Source organism: Pseudophryne corroboree, chromosome 12, assembly GCF_028390025.1.
Source record: "Pseudophryne corroboree isolate aPseCor3 chromosome 12, aPseCor3.hap2, whole genome shotgun sequence".
NCBI classification, from domain to species: Eukaryota; Metazoa; Chordata; class Amphibia; order Anura; family Myobatrachidae; genus Pseudophryne; species Pseudophryne corroboree.
In genome coordinates this window covers 160,026,455-160,044,235 of record NC_086455.1, presented here as the reverse complement: position 1 = coordinate 160,044,235, position 17,781 = coordinate 160,026,455, and the positions used below count along the sequence as shown (strand labels likewise).

The 17,781-nt window shown below is 48.7% G+C and overlaps 1 protein-coding gene across 2 annotated transcripts in view; it reads left to right on the top strand.

Moving 5' to 3' along the window:
- YLPM1 (YLP motif containing 1) overlaps positions 1-17,781 on the top strand; it is a 108,987-nt gene that overhangs the window by 16,136 nt on the left and 75,070 nt on the right. For both annotated transcript variants that reach the window (XM_063948311.1, XM_063948310.1), the window contains exon 2: positions 6,467-7,183. In XM_063948311.1, coding sequence (XP_063804381.1) covers positions 6,467-7,183 — 717 coding nt within the window. The remainder of the gene's footprint in view (positions 1-6,466; positions 7,184-17,781) is intronic.

The window sequence follows — 17,781 nt, the reverse complement described above, 5'->3', positions numbered from 1 at the left end:
CTATCACTGTGCAGGATACAGAGCTCAGTGGCTGAGACTGGGGTGAGGGTGCACCAGTCACCCATATCAGGAGCTCTGTATACACCTGGCTGTATGGGAGGGTGGCTAGGAAGAGGCCGCTATCACTGTGCAGGAGATACAGAGCTCAGTGGCTGAGACTGGGGTGAGGGTGCACCAGTCACACATATCAGGGGCTCTGCATACACCTGGCTGTATGGGAGGGTGGCTAGGAAGAGGCCGCTATCACTGTGCAGGAGATACAGAGCTCAGTGGCTGAGACTGGGGTGAGGGTGCACCAGTCACACATATCAGGGGCTCTGCATACACCTGGCTGTATGGGGGGGTGGCTAGGAAGAGGCCGCTATCACTGTGCAGGAGATACAGAGCTCAGTGGTGAGACTGGGGTGAGGGTGCACCAGTCACCCATATCAGGGGCTCTGCATACACCTGGATGTATGGGAGGGTGGCTAGGAAGAGGCCGCTATCACTGTGCAGGATACAGAGCTCAGTGGCTGAGACTGGGGTGAGGGTGCACCAGTCACCATATCAGGGGCTCTGCATACACCTGGCTGTATGGGAGGGTGGCTAGAAAGAGGCCGCTATCACTGCAGGATACAGAGCTCAGTGGCTGAGACTGGGGTGAGGGTGCACCAGTCACCCATATCAGGGGCTCTGCATACACCTGGCTGTATGGGAGGGTGGCTAGGAAGAGGCCGCTATCACTGTGCAGGAGATACAGAGCTCAGTGGTGAGACTGGGGTGAGGGTGCACCAGTCACCCATATCAGGGGCTCTGCATACACCTGGCTGTATGGGAGGGTGGCTAGGAAGAGGCCGCTATCACTGTGCAGGAGATACAGAGCTCAGTGGCTGAGACTGGGGTGAGGGTGCACCAGTCACCATATCAGGGGCTCTGCATATACCTGGCTGTATGGGAGGGTGGCTAGGAAGAGGCCGCTATCACTGTGCAGGATACAGAGCTCAGTGGCTGAGACTGGGGTGAGGGTGCACCAGTCACCATAACAGGGGCTCTGCATACACCTGGCTGTATGGGAGGGTGGCTAGGAAGAGGCCGCTATCACTGTGCAGGATACAGAGCTCAGTGGCTGAGACTGGGGTGAGGGTGCACCAGTCACCCATATCAGGGCTCTGCATACACCTGGCTGTATGGGAGGGTGGCTAGGAAGAGGCCGCTATCACTGTGCAGGAGATACAGAGCTCAGTGGCTGAGACTGGGGTGAAGGTGCACCAGTCACCCATATCAGGGGCTTTGCATACACCTGGCTGTATGGGAGGGTGGCTAGGAAGAGGACGCTATCACTGTGCAGGATACAGAGCTCAGTGGCTGAGACTGGGGTGAGGGTGCACCAGTCACCCATATCAGGGCTCTGCATACACCTGGCTGTATGGGAGGGTGGCTAGGAAGAGGCCGCTATCACTGCAGGAGCTACAGAGCTCAGTGGCAGAGACTGGGGTGAGAGTGCCCCAACTGCCTTGCATGGGAGGGCAGCAAGAAAGAATCCATGACTGAAGTAAAACCACATCCATGCACGTCTTGAGATTGCCAGAAAACATCACTGATCAAGCCTGACATGTAGGATAAGGTTTTGTGGGCAGATAAGATAAGAAAATGTAGGTTCTCTATCATCCATAAGGGATATTGGGGTCAGATTAGTACGATTCGGTACAGATGGGTCCAAAGGAGCCAGTGCACTTTAAATTTCTTCAACTGGGTGTGCTGGCGCCTCCCCTCTATGCCTCCTCCTACAGCTCATTCTAGAAAAAAGTGCCCTTTCGGTATGCTGTTTGGGCAACAGCATACCTGCACCGTGGTAGTTAGCGAGGGGAATTTGATCCCCTTAATGAAGTCCAGACACTGGCGGACGAAACGCGTTGGTACTGCTTACCGATATCTCCTTTATGGACAGATAAGCCTCATATATTTTTTAATCTTGTACGTGTGTTATCTAGCCATTCCTATGTCATTATGTTCTCCGGTCATTGCTGGCTGACACATGCAATTCATACGTGGGAGGGTCTTTCGGGTGATATGACCTTGGTTAATACTGTTACTTTCCTGAATCACATTCAGGACACGTCAAGAGTCCTCTGTGATTCCCTTGTAGAGATTGGCAATATTAATGCTAGGACTACTGCTATGGCTGTGTCTGCACGCCGAGCCATATTGTTGCGTCAGTGGATTGCAGATGCTGGCTCCAAACGTAACGTGGAATCTCTTCCCTTCACAGGGGAATGGCTCTTCGGCAGCGAGTTGGACGCATGGATCTCCAAAACTACTGCTGGGAAATCCACATTTCTCCCTTCAGGGCTCCGCCTGTTAGGCATGCCTACACGGGGACCATCTGCTCAGTCCCCTCGGTCCTCCAGACTTCGTTTAAGAGCCAGGGGTGCCTCCAACGCAGCTAGATGCTCTAGAGGTAAGCCTAAGAAACCAGCTGTTGCCGGTTCTCAAGAATAGAGCACCAGTTCAGCTTCCACAAAGACTTTGGCATGACGGTGCCCACCTACCCTGAGGGGATCTCGTGGTGGGAGCTCGGTTACATCACTACAGCTACATCTGGAACGGTACCTGCCAAGATACCTGGGTAAGGGACCTTATCTCTGTGTTACAAGCTGGAGTTCGACGGTGCTCCTCCCCAACAATTTTTCAAATCTAGTTTACCAGCTTTGGAAAATATGCGTGTTACGCTACTACTGGCCATCGACAAGTTGTTCCAGTCCCAGGTTATTGTTTCAGTACCCTGCTACAGCAAGGACAAGGTTACTACTCCGGTCTGTTCGTAGTGCCAAAACCATACGGGTCTGTGAGACCCATTTTGAATCTGAACTTCTTGAATCCTTACCTGAAGGTTTTCAATTTCAAGATGGAATCTTTGAGAGCGGTGTTCGCAGGCCTTTAACACCAAGAATTCCTAGTGTCCCTGGATATCAAGGACGCTTACCTCCATATCCCAATTTGGCCTCATCAGGCCTATCTGCGGTTCGCCCTACTGAGCGATCACCGTTTCAGGCGTTACCCTTCAGCCTGTCTACAGCTCCGAGGGTGTTCACGAAGGTGATGGCATAAATTATGTTTCAACTCAGAGTCCTGGGGGTCAACGTCCCTTACCTGGACGATCTCCTGATAAAAGCGAGTTCCAGGGAGCTTCTATTGCTCCATATAGATTGCACTATCCAACTTCTGTCTCAGCACAGGTGGATTCTCAATTTACAGAAGTCCCATCTGGAGCCATCTCAACGGCTCCTGTTTCTGGGCATGATACTGGATACTGTGGCTCAGAGTGTGTTCCTCCCAGAGGACAAAGAGAACACTTCAAGAAATGGTTTGCATGGTTCTCGATCTGCTCGTGCTTCCATTCATCTTTGCATAAAATTTTTGGGAAAGATGGTGGCCTCATATGAGTCAATCCAGTTCAGAAGGTTCCATGCCAGATCCTTCCAGTTGGACATCCTGAACAAGTGGTCCGGTTACCATCTTCAGATGCACTGGATTATTCGGCTGTCACCCCAGGCCAGGATTTCACTCCTGTGGTGGATACAGTCTTCCAACCTGCTGGAGGGTCGACGCTTAGGGATTCAGGATTGGATACTCCTCACGACGGATGCGAGTCTGAGAGGATGGGGAGCGGTCACCCAGGGAGCGCAGTTCCATGGCAGGTGGTCTGCCCAAGAGGCCCTACTTCCGATCAACATACTAGAACCTCAGGCTATCTACAGTGCTATGATTCAGGCCTCCCCTCTACTCCAGGATCAGGTGATCCAGGTTTAGTCGGGCAACGCCCCGGCATTGGTGTACATCAATCGACAAGGAGGGACAAAAAGCAAGGCCTGCATGCGAGAAGTGTCCAAAATACTTCTCTGGGCGGAAATTAATGCAAGAGCACTGTCCGCAATCTTCATTCCGGGAGTGTACAACTGGGAAGCGGACTTCCTGAGTCTCGACGATCTCCACCTGGGCGAGTGGGGATTACACCCTCAGGTGTTTCAACAGATCGACAGGTGACGGCGTCTCACCTCAACAAGAAGCTTCGCTGCTACTGCTTGCGAACCGAAGACCCTCAGGTGAGCGCAATGGATGCGCTGACATCGCCTTGGACTTACCAGCTGGTCTACCTAATTCCTCCGATCCTGTTGATCCCAATGGTGCTCAAGCGGCTCAGACATCACGGAGTACAAGCAATCTTGATTGCACCGGATTGGCCCCGGAGAGCGTGGTACACGGCTCTTCTGGACATGTCCATTGAAAACCCTTGGCCTCTGCTGCTGAGAAGGGATCTTCTTCAGCAAGTACCGTTCGTCTACCCGCACTTATGGTGGCTTCGTTTGACGGCATGTAAATTGAGTGTAACATCCTAGCTCACAAAGGGCTTTCCCAAAAAGTCCTTGCCACTGTGGTGCAAGCCAGAAAACCTGTGACGTCAAAACACTATCATCCTATCTGGAGAAGATAGGTCTCATGGTGCGAGGAACGCACATATCCATCTGCAGAATTCCACTTGGGAAGATTCCTGCGTTTCCTACAGTCTGGAGTGGATAAAGGATTATGTCTTGGATCCGTTAAGGTCCAGATTTCAGCTCTTCCAGAAGAAGGTGTCTATCCTGCCAGAAGTTCAGACCTTCTTGCAAGGGGTGCTTCACATACAACCTCCGTTTGTGCCACCTGCGGGTGCCTTGGAATTTGGATGTGGTGTTATGCTTTCTACAGTCCTCCTGGTTTGAACCTCTGATGATGGTAGAAGACAAATACCTCACGTGGAAGACGGTGATGTTACTGGCTCTGGCTTTCTGCTAGACGTGTCTCCGAATTGGGGGCCTTATCTTGTAAAAATCCATACTTTTACGAGGACAGAGCGGAGCTCAGGACTAGGCAGCAGTTCCTGCCGAAGGTGGTCTCCGCGTTTCACTTGAATCAACCTCTTGTGATTCCGTCCAGTTCTGGCTCTTCTGCCGCTCCGGAGGAGTGCAGTTCGAGCCTTGAAGATCTATGTCAAGAGGACGGCTCGGATCAGAAAAACTGATTCGTTGTTCGTGCTGTATGATGCGCAGAAAAAGGGTTGCCCTGCTTCAAACCAGTCCATTGCTTGTTGGATTCGGCTTACTATCCAACAGGCCTATGACACAGGCCTTGCCGGTTCCTAAGTCTTTAAAGGCCCACTCAACTAGATTGGTGGGCTCCTCCTGGGCGGCTGCCCGTTCAGCTTTGGCCTTGCAACTATGCCGAGCTGCTACCTGGTCGGGGAAGAGCACCTTTGTGAAGTTCTACAAGCTTGATACCCTTGCCAAAGAGGATACCCAGTTTGGGCAGGCGGTGCTGCAGATGTCTCGCACTTTACCGCCCGTTCTGGAAGCTTTGGGACATCCCCATCGTACTAATCTGTCCCCAATATCCCTTATGGATGCTAGAGAAAATATGAGTTTAATACCTACCGGTAAATCCTTTTTCTCGTAGTCCATGAGGGATATTGGGCGCCCGCCTCCTTTGCGGTGACATTCTGCATGTTCTCTGTTATGTGTTACCTGTTGAGCTGTTTCTGGTGTCAGCCGTTGCTGGCCCGGTTGTGTTATGGTGTGCTGGTGTGTAAATCTCACTACACATATTATGTTCCTTCTCTCAAGTATGTAATTTCTCCTTCGGGCACTGTTTACCTATACTGCCTGTGGGAGGGGGCATAGAGGGGAGGAGCCAGCACACCCAGTTAAAGAAATTTAAAGTGCAGTGGCTCCTTTGGACCCGCGTATACCCCATCGTACTAATCTGTCCCCAATATCCCTTATGGACTACGAGAAAAGGTTTTACCAGTAGGTATTAAAATCCTATTTTTGTGGTCCCAATTCATAACCGTCTCTGGTGCAAACACCACCCAACAATGAGGTATGGGGGTGGCAGCGTCATGTTGTTTGGAAGCATTTTGTTAAAATGGAAGGACAGATGGATGATGCAAATTACAGGGAGATACTGAAAGACAACCAGCGTCAGTCTGCTAGAGAACTGCAGCTTGGCAGAAAGTTCCCATGATCCCATGCACAACGTCAAAGCATCACTGCCAAAGTCCAGATCTCAATCCACCTGAGAATCTGTGGCACTGTTTGCAGCCCACAAGGGTCATCCAACCAATCTGTTATTGGAGCAAAGGTTAGTTCTACCAAGTTCTAGTCTGTAGGGTTGAATGCTTCTACAAGCGGTACTTTCTGTATTTATTATTTTTAGGGTTTGCGGACCACTTTGAGTTTGTCACTTTTTTTTTTTTTTTGTAAATAGCCGACTGGTTTACACTAATAATACTGTCCGGAACAATGTGTGTCATTTTATAGAGACAAATCTGACTCTTTAGGGGGTTGAATACTTTTTGCAAGCCATTGCAAATAGTAATTAGCAACACACATACATGTTGCCAGTGTGAAGTGGTTGAATTGTACTAATGATGATGAATTATTTGATCTTTCAGGAGGAGCAGCAATACTATTATAAACAGCACCTGCTAAGTCTGCAGCGCAAGAAGGATCGCGCCGACGAGGAGGCTGCCGCCGCTGCTGCCGCCTCCAGCGGTTCTCAGGCCCAAGACAGCAGTCTGTATGCATCTACAGGCTATGCTGCACCACCGTCTACAGGCTATGCTGCACCACCGTCTACAGGCTATGCTGCACCACCGTCTACAGGCTATGCTGCACCACCATCTACGGGCTATGCTACACCACCGTCTACGGGCTATGCTGCACCACCGTCTACGGGCTATGCTCCCCTACCGTCTACGGGCTATGCTCCCCCACCGTCTATGGGCTATGCTCCCCCACCGTCTGCGGGCTATGCTCCCCCACCGTCTACGGGCTATGCTCCCCCACCGTCTACGGGCTATGCTCCCCCACCGTCTACGGGCTATGCTCCCCCACCGTCTACAGGCTATGCTCCCCCACCGTCTACAGGCTATGCTCCCCCACCGTCTACAGGCTATGCTCCCCCACCGTCTACAGGCTATGCTCCCCCACCGTCTACAGGCTATGCTCCCCCACCGTCTACAGGCTATGCTCCCCCACCGTCTACAGGCTATTCTCCCCCACCGTCTACAGGCTATTCTCCCCCACCGTCTACTCCAGCAATGGCTCAGGTGCCACAGCCGCCGCCTCCTATGCAAGAGACTGAGCCACCTCCTGCAGCAGACGATACGGTAAATTCAGCATGATCTTAGAATACTTTAGTGTTCTCCCTTCATTGTGTGGTGCTAGGTGCATTCTGTACCTCCAACATCCATAGGCTAGCTCTGCAGGTAGTAGGCAGTACCTGGAGAGGGAGTACCTTGTATCAGTCATACCAGCATATAGGCACAAGTCTAGATGGATGCTGTAACAGTTGATTGATGGAATGATTTGGGCTTTAAACCTCTTATAAAAAAAAATATTATCTTCAGCAGGGAACATAGATGGTAAGCTTGCGAGCAGGGCCTTCCTACCTCTGTCTGTCTGCTTTTACCCAGTTTTGTTCTATTACTGTAGTTCTCATTGTAAAGCGCAACGGAATATGCTGCGCTATATAAGAAAAGCTGTTAATAAATAAACATAAGGTTCCACAGGGAACATCGGGGTTGTAGTTGTGGATGAGAATTCTGGGCACCAAACAGTTAAAGTTTTACAAGCGTATCCCAGCGTGCTCAGCTTTTCTCCTCTATAACCCTGCCTCCAGGCACAGGTAATCCGTTTTGAGTTGGTGCCTGCAGAAAGCAGGTGCACCGAGACAGGGTGCTGGCAGTGCAGTAAGTCAGTGTGACTTCAGTATGTCGGCAGTAGTTAGCAGATACCGTCGTGTAGACTAGGAGTATTCCAGAAATGTAATGTCTTCAGACAATTATCGTAGAGTCTGGAAGCGTTCTAGTGCATGATGTTACATGCAAGGGGTTGTTTCTTAGGCCTCCTTTTCTGTGCTATACAAAGGCCGTCACCTCATAGGCATACAGTCTTATTATATGTGTCTGTATATATCAGTGCTTCAGTCGCCAACCTTTGAACCTTATGTTAAGTGGGCAGTGAATACAAGAGTCTTACCTTGGAAAGCTCCATTCCTAGGGCACCCGGATAGTGGGTTACAGTACCTGTTTATCCTTCAGTGTCATTTTCTCATAATCGCGAAACTGTTAACTTTTGCTAAATCCGCGAAATGTCAGATTAGTCCGTGTTCATGTTAGTCGTGGTAATATAGGCGTGTACCTGAGAGGTCAACAAATATTACACAAACTTAATGTTACATATTATGACACTAATGTTCAAAAAATTGTTAGACTTCCAGATTTACGGGCAGTTATATTAGGGCCACAATTCAGCAGACATTGGACGGGACTAAACGATCTATCCCAGTTAGGATCTCGGCTCATTCCGTCTCGCTCGGTTGGAGTTTTATGTGCATCACGGCTTAGTGTTTCCACGGTTCGGTTATGCAGAACAATGTAGTGACCTCTGTTCATTCATTTACCAGTTTGTTGGTTTCTATATATAATGTTGCATCCAGAGATGCTGTTTTCTTGGACGTAAAGTATTTGTGTTTAGATAAACTGAACACGCGCTTCTGTAAGGAAAGTTTTGTACACCCCCATAGTAAATTGGAATTTAACCGTTCTATCTCTTTCTCTGAGTTGATCTGGGGGACACGTGTCCCTCCCTGGTTGGCTGTATATATGAAAAGGATGCAAACCTGTCCTTAGTTTCATCAACCTATACTTAAGGCTTTTTAACTTCAAACCGAGAAAGGGGTTGGAGGGGGAGAAATTTATATGCCCTTAAAAGTTCTCCTTAAGTGCTGGCTCCTCAATCCTCACTAACCCCCATGGTAAGAAGTGTCACCCAGATAAACTCTGAGAAATTGCTTTAACCAGTAGGTACCAAAAAATCTTGTTTATTACGTTGTAGGCATAAAAACAGGAGGGGGTACAGAAAAGGGATATCAGGAGACTGCATAACTCCGGAATGCCTGGACCAGTTTACACCAAACTTGGTACACCTATGACTTACAATCTGGGAACAAACACTGTGGGGGTAGCACACCACTAGCACCCCTAGGGGAGGGCCAGCAGCACAGAGTATATCAGGAGATGAGTGATGTGTCAGGCAGGACAGGGCTGCATGTGACAGGGGCAGTGACATTATGTGAGGAGGGGAATGCAGGTAGCACAAACCCACACACAGTTATATAGTGAAAGGAGCAGGGTACCCAGCAGCACAGAGTATATCGGGAGATGCATAATGTGCTGCGCTATATAAGAAACTGTAAATCGAACATTTCACAGGGACACAGACATGATGTGAGGAGAGGAATGGAGGCAGCAAGAAGCCACGGACCGAGAATTGTGTAGGGGAAGAGCAGGGTCCCTTGGGGGACCAAAAAGGGGTCCGGCCTCTACACAAAATGGATCAGGGAAGCAAGATATGCCTATATACTAGATCTTCAACCAACGTAAATTAACGAACAACTATCATTCTAATTTACCATCCACATCCCATAGCGAAGCACGGGTATTCAGCTAGTAGTGTATGATAGAGTTCAGGTAAAGATGAGTATTTCCTGGCCAGGTGAAGTTTCATGACATCGTAAAATCTATTAAACCATCCAGCCAACAGGACCCTAGGGATAGTTCTGAATAAATATAGAAAGTTAGGGAGGATCGTTATTTTAATAGCCACCACAAACTTTGTTTAATACAAACAATTATTAAAAATATTGTATTAAATGACCTTCAGGCTGTGTATAAGGTGTATATGAACCATAAATCAATTGTATTTATGCACACAAACTTCGTTTAATGCACAAACTTATTAAAACTATTGGCCAGAATTACCTTCGGGCTGCGTATCTAAGGTGTATATGAAACATAAATGCATTCTGTGCTTAGACTTGGGTCCCATCACCATGACATCTCATTATGGTATGCAATTATTCCAAAATACGGAAACATCCGATATCCACAGTGCTTGGGACCAGAATTATTTTGGATATGGGATATTCAACCTGTAATTCAAATAATGATTTATACATAAATACTTGCTGGGTGCTACCTCTCATGATTCAAATGTTCAGATACTATCCGAGAGAAAAGGTAAGGAATCCGTTCTGGAATGGGTGCTCATATTCCCATGGTAGCAAAAAGTTAAAATCACAGTACATTGTGCTCCGCAGGGAAATATTGGGGTGTAGAGTGGATCTTGATCCAGAGGCACCAACAGGCTAAAGCTGTAGGCTGTCCCAGGATTCATTGGGGCCTCCTCTATAAACCCCTCCTCCAGCCTCTGGAGCTCAGTTTTGAGTTGGTGCCTGCAGCAGAAGGTCACTTACCGGGGGGAACGGGGCTGCATTGGGCAGCCTTGAAACGCTTTCTAAGAAGACTTCAAGGGCTGCAAGGCTGATATGTCAGTGTGACATTCTGTACTGCGGCTCCACCACCTCCCAAGCGGCGCCGCATACTCCCATGGCCTGTTCCCGGGTACTTGCGGCGGAGATGCGGCGTTAAGCACACGGTCGCAGAAGCTCTCCTAGTTCGCGTGGTTGCTACGGGGAGGAGGTAAAAGGGTTCCCCAGGCGGGACCCACCATTAAACAGCGTTCCTGTCGCGGCCTAGGGAGATGGACACGCGACGCTGACATGAATGACAGAGCAGGGACACCTCTATACCGCCAGTGCATGGAAGTACAGGTCAGGTGTACTAATGCCCATTTCTCTATCGTCCTAGTGGATGCTGGGGTTCCTGAAAGGACCATGGGGAATAGCGGCTCCGCAGGAGACAGGGCACAAAAAGTAAAGCTTTTCCAGATCAGGTGGTGTGCACTGGCTCCTCCCCCTATGACCCTCCTCCAGACTCCAGTTAGATTTTTGTGCCCGGCCGAGAAGGGTGCAATCTAGGTGGCTCTCCTAAAGAGCTGCTTAGAAAAAGTTTAGCTTAGGTTTTTTATTTTACAGTGAGTCCTGCTGGCAACAGGATCACTGCAACGAGGGACTGAGGGGAGAAGAAGTGAACTCACCTGCGTGCAGGATGGATTGGCTTCTTGGCTACTGGACATCAGCTCCAGAGGGACGATCACAGGTACAGCCTGGATGGTCACCGGAGCCGCGCCGCCGGCCCCCTTGCAGATGCTGAAGTCAGAAGAGGTCCAAAATCGGCGGCTGAAGACTCCTGCAGTCTTCTAAAGGTAGCGCACAGCACTGCAGCTGTGCGCCATTTTCCTCTCAGCACACTTCACACGCAGTCACTGAGGGTGCAGGGCGCTGGGGGGGGGCGCCCTGGGAGGCAAATGTAACCTATATAAAGGCTAAAAATACCTCGCATATAGCCCCCAGAGGCTATATGGAGATATTTAACCCCTGCCTGGATTCACTAAATAGCGGGAGACGAGCCCGCCAAAAAAGGGGCGGGGCCTATCTCCTCAGCACACGGCGCCATTTCCTCTCACAGCTCCGCTGGTCAGGACGGCTCCCAGGTCTCTCCCCTGCACTGCACTACAGAAACAGGGTAAAACAGAGAGGGGGGGCAAATTTATGGCGATATTTTTATATATATAAAGCAGCTATAAGGGAGCACTTATTATAAGGCTATCCCTGTTATATATAGCGCTTTTGGTGTGTGCTGGCAAACTCTCCCTCTGTCTCCCCAAAGGGCTAGTGGGTCCTGTCTTCGTTAGGAGCATTCCCTGTGTGTCTGCTGTGTGTCGGTACGTGTGTGTCGACATGTATGAGGACGATATTGGTGTGGAGGCGGAGCAATTGCCAAATATGAGGATGTCACCCCCTAGGGAGTCGACACCAGAATGGATGCCTTTATTTATGGAACTACGGGATAGTGTCAACACGCTAAAGCAGTCGTTTGACGACATGAGACGGCCGGACAATCAATTAGTGCCTGTCCAGGCGACTCAAACACCGTCAGGGGCTGTAAAACGCCCTTTGCCTCAGTCGGTCGACACAGACCCAGACACAGGCACTGACTCCAGTGGTGACGGTGACGAATCAATCGTATTTTCCAGTAGGGCCACACGTTATATGATTTTGGCAATGAAGGAGGCGTTACATTTAGCTGATACTACAGGTACCACTAAACAGGGTATTATGTGGGGTGTGAAAAAACTACCTATAGTTTTTCCTGAATCAGAAGAATTAAATGACGTGTGTAATGAAGCGTGGGTTGCTCCTGATAAAAAGCTGATAATTTCAAAGAAATTATTGGCATTATACCCTTTCCCGCCAGAGGTTAGGGAGCGCTGGGAAACATCTCCTAGGGTGGACAAGGCGCTAACACGCTTATCTAAACAAGTGGCGTTACCCTCTCCTGAGACGGCCGCACTTAAAGATCCATCAGATAGGAGGATGGAAAATATCCAAAAAAGTATATACACACATGCAGGTGTTATACTACGACCAGCTATAGCGACTGCCTGGATGTGCAGTGCTGGGGTAGTTTGGTCAGAGTCCCTGATTGAAAATATTGATACCCTGGACAGGGACAATATTTTACTGTCGTTAGAACAAATAAAGGATGCATTTCTTTATATGCGTGATGCACAGAGGGATATCTGCACACTGGCATCACGGGTAAGTGCTATGTCCATTTCGGCCAGAAGAGCTTTATGGACGCGACAGTGGACAGGCGATGCGGATTCAAAACGGCATATGGAAGTTTTGCCGTATAAAGGGGAGGAGTTATTTGGAGTCGGTCTATCAGATTTGGTGGCCACGGCTACAGCCGGGAAATCCACCTTTCTACCTCAAGTCACTCCCCAACAGAAAAAGGCACCGACTTTTCAACCGCAGCCCTTTCGTTCCTTTAAAAATAAGAGAGCAAAGGGCTATTCATATCTGCCACGAGGCAGAGGTCGAGGGAAGAGACAGCAACAGGCAGCTCCTTCCCAGGAACAGAAGCCCTCCCCGGCTTCTACAAAAGCCTCAGCATGACGCTGGGGCTTCTCAAGCGGACTCGGGGACGGTGGGCGGTCGTCTCAAAAATTACAGCGCGCAGTGGGCTCACTCGCAAGTAGATCCCTGGATCCTGCAGATAATATCTCAGGGGTACAGGTTGGAATTAGAGACAGATCCACCTCGCCGTTTCCTGAAGTCTGCTTTACCAACGTCCCCCTCCGAAAGGGAGACGGTTTTGGAAGCCATTCACAAGCTGTACTCTCAGCAGGTGATAGTCAAGGTACCTCTTCTACAACAAGGGAAGGGGTATTATTCCACTCTTTTTGTGGTACCGAAGCCGGATGGCTCGGTAAGGCCTATTCTAAATCTGAAGTCCTTGAACCTGTACATAAAGAAGTTCAAGTTCAAAATGGAGTCACTCAGAGCAGTGATAGCGAACCTGGAAGAGGGGGATTTTATGGTATCCTTGGACATCAAGGATGCGTATCTCCACGTTCCAATTTACCCCTCACACCAGGGGTACCTCAGGTTCGTTGTACAAAACTGTCACTATCAGTTTCAGACGCTGCCGTTCGGATTGTCCACGGCACCTCGGGTCTTTACAAAGGTAATGGCCGAGATGATGATTCTTCTTCGAAGAAAAGGCATATTAATTATCCCATACTTGGACGATCTCCTAATAAGAGCAAGGTCCAGAGAACAGCTAGAGATGGGATTAGCACTGTCTCAAGAAGTGCTAAAACAGCACGGGTGGATTCTGAATATTCCAAAATCCCAGTTAATGCCGACAACTCGTCTGCTGTTCCTAGGGATGATTCTGGACACGGTTCAGAAAAAGGTTTTTCTCCCGGAGGAAAAAGCCAAGGAGTTATCCGAGCTTGTCAGGAACCTCCTAAAACCAGGAAAGGTGTCTGTACATCAATGCACAAGAGTCCTGGGAAAAATGGTGGCTTCTTACGAAGCAATTCCATTCGGCAGATTCCACGCAAGAATTTTCCAAAGGGATCTGTTGGACAAATGGTCAGGGTCGCATCTTCAGATGCACCTGCGGATAACCCTGTCTCCAAGGACAAGGGTGTCTCTTCTGTGGTGGTTGCAGAGTGCTCATCTATTGGAGGGCCGCAGATTCGGCATACAGGATTGGATCCTGGTGACCACGGACGCCAGCCTGAGAGGCTGGGGAGCAGTCACACAAGGAAGAAACTTCCAGGGAGTATGGACGAGCCTGGAAACGTCTCTTCACATAAACATTCTGGAACTAAGAGCAATCTACAATGCTCTAAGCCAGGCAGAACCTCTGCTTCAGGGAAAACCGGTGTTGATCCAGTCGGACAACATCACGGCAGTCGCCCATGTGAACAGACAGGGCGGCACAAGAAGCAGGAGTGCAATGGCAGAAGCTGCAAGGATTCTTCGCTGGGCAGAGAATCATGTGATAGCACTGTCAGCAGTGTTCATCCCGGGAGTGGACAACTGGGAAGCAGACTTCCTCAGCAGACACGATCTTCACCCGGGAGAGTGGGGACTTCATCCAGAAGTCTTCCACATGCTGGTAACCCGTTGGGAAAGACCAATGGTGGACATGATGGCGTCTCGCCTCAACAAAAAACTGGACAGGTATTGCGCCAGGTCAAGAGATCCGCAGGCAATAGCTGTGGACGCGCTGGTAACGCCTTGGGTGTACCAGTCGGTGTATGTGTTTCCTCCTCTGCCTCTCATACCAAAAGTATTGAGAATTATACGGCAAAGAGGCGTAAGAACGATACTAGTGGTTCCGGATTGGCCAAGAAGGACTTGGTACCCGGAACTTCAAGAGATGATCACGGAAGATCCGTGGCCTCTACCTCTAAGGAGGGACTTGCTTCAGCAGGGTCCCTGTCTGTTTCAAGACTTACCGCGGCTGCGTTTGACGGCATGGCGGTTGAACGCCGGATCCTAAAGGAAAAAGGCATGCCGGAAGACGTCATTCCTACTTTGATTAAAGCAAGGAAGGAAGTAACCGTGCAACATTATCACCGAAATTGGCGAAAATATGTTGCGTGGGGCGAAGATCGGAGTGCTCCGACGGAGGAATTTCAACTGGGTCGATTCCTACATTTCCTGCAATCAGGATTGTCTATGGGTCTCAAATTGGGATCTATTAAGGTTCAAATTTCGGCCCTGTCGATTTTCTTTCAAAAAGAATTGGCTTCAGTCCCTGAAGTCCAGACCTTTGTTAAGGGAGTGCTGCATATACAGCCTCCTGTGGTGCCTCCAGTGGCACCGTGGGATCTCAATGTGGTTTTGGACTTTCTAAAATCTCATTGGTTTGAACCACTAAAAAAGGTGGATTTGAAATATCTCACATGGAAAGTGACCATGCTTCTAGCCCTGGCTTCGGCCAGGAGAGTGTCAGAACTGGCAGCTTTATCTTACAAAAGCCCATATCTGATTTTCCATTCGGACAGGGCAGAACTGCGGACTCGTCCGCATTTTCTCCCTAAGGTGGTGTCAGCATTTCATCTGAACCAGCCTATTGTAGTGCCTGCGGCTACAAGTGACTTGGAGGACTCCAAGTTACTGGACGTTGTCAGAGCATTAAAAATATATATTGCAAGGACAGCTGGAGTCAGAAAATCTGACTCGTTGTTTATATTGTATGCACCCAACAAGATGGGTGCTCCTGCGTCTAAGCAGACGATTGCTCGTTGGATCTGTAGCACAATCCAACTTGCACATTCTGTGGCAGGCCTGCCACAGCCTAAATCTGTAAAGGCCCACTCCACAAGGAAGGTGGGCTCATCTTGGGCGGCTGCCCGAGGGGTCTCGGCATTACAACTTTGCCGAGCAGCTACGTGGTCAGGGGAGAACACGTTTGTAAAATTTTACAAATTTGATACTCTGGCTAAGGAGGACCTGGAGTTCTCTCATTCGGTGCTGCAGAGTCATCCGCACTCTCCCGCCCGTTTGGGAGCTTTGGTATAATCCCCATGGTCCTTTCAGGAACCCCAGCATCCACTAGGACGATAGAGAAAATAAGATTTTACTTACCGATAAATCTATTTCTCGGAGTCCGTAGTGGATGCTGGGCGCCCATCCCAAGTGCGGATTATCTGCAATAATTGTACATAGTTAGTTATTGTTAACAAATTCGGGTTATTGTTGAAGGAAGCCATCTTTCAGAGGCTCCGCTGTTATCATACTGTTAACTGGGTTTAGATCACAAGTTGTACGGTGTGATTGGTGTGGCTGGTATGAGTCTTACCCGGGATTCAAAATCCTCCCTTATTGTGTACGCTCGTCCGGGCACAGTACCTAACTGGAGTCTGGAGGAGGGTCATAGGGGGAGGAGCCAGTGCACACCACCTGATCTGGAAAAGCTTTACTTTTTGTGCCCTGTCTCCTGCGGAGCCGCTATTCCCCATGGTCCTTTCAGGAACCCCAGCATCCACTACGGACTCCGAGAAATAGATTTATCGGTAAGTAAAATCTTATTTTTAATAAGACTCCGTAGTATCGGCGGTGAGGACCAGCATAGGGGAGCCGGTGCTTGACCTGTAGCCCCTCCCCCGGCCCATGGCACCATCTACTGCAGACCGCGGTCTAAGACCGCGATATGTGTGTGTATGTGTGTATATATATATATATATATATATATATATATATATATATATATATATATATATATATAAAAATACAGCAGCAGCCGGCACTCCTAAAATCCATTCATCCTGCTCAGGTGCCAGGTTCAGAAATTAATAGAGAGTCCAATCGAGCACGGCACTCAGAGACAAAAAATAGAGTTAATTTATTATGTCAGTTGTCGACAATTGTTTCGGAGCAAAGCACTCCTTCGTCAGGACAACTTAATGACAGCCAGTTGTTTGGCTGTCATTAAGTTGTCCTGACGAAGGAGTGCTTTGCTCCGAAACAATTGTCGACCACTGACATAATAAATTAACTCTATTTTTTGTCTCTGAGTGCCGTGCTCGATTGGACTCTCTCTCTCTCTCTCTCTCTCTATATATATATATATATATATATATATATATATATATATATATATATATATATATATATATATATATATATATAACGTCTCATGAACTGCACACATCACTGATTTGAAATATCATGGTGCTTGATCCACAAAATTTAGTATAGCAAGTCCTCATAAACACATTCAGCCACGTGAATAGAAGAGATCAGCACAACCAATAAAGCAATTTATTCCACCAATTTCAAAGTGTTTCCATAAATGCTCAAACAGACGAGTCAAACATATTTCTTTAAGTAGCAGCGTTTACAAGCATGTTACCACTCTTGGAGACATTCCTCCGATACCCCTGACAGCCGTTTCGGTGTTAGCACACCTTTCTCAAAGGATGTATAAAAGGTAATAACAGAGCATTTACATAGAAGAGACCAAGTTGTCACACCTGCGTTTGAGGTGTAATCTCCACCCCTCAGTCACACCACGTTCTCCCGCCATCGTTCCCCGTCGCGGTCCCGGCGCCTCCGCAGTGACGTCAGCAGCCGGAACCAACATGCAGGGACGCGTGGTGAGGGAGCCGCCAAGGGTTCCCGGGTGCCGGAAGTCAGTGGCCGGAAGTCAGAGTAACCATGACTCCCTATATACAAAAAGCGCAGTAATGCTTAACAATGAAAAACGACTACTATAGAAATAATGATCCATCCTGGTAATCCTAGCATGAAACGTAGCATATAACAATAAGGCCACATAGCAAATAATCTATCAATAGGTATTATAATTGTTGCAGTTGCCATGGTCACCAGGATGTATAAACAGTTCTACAATATTAGTCGCCAACAATAAAAGGGTTTTAAATATATGATCTAACCACAAACATGTTGTGGTACAATCATAGCCAAATTACA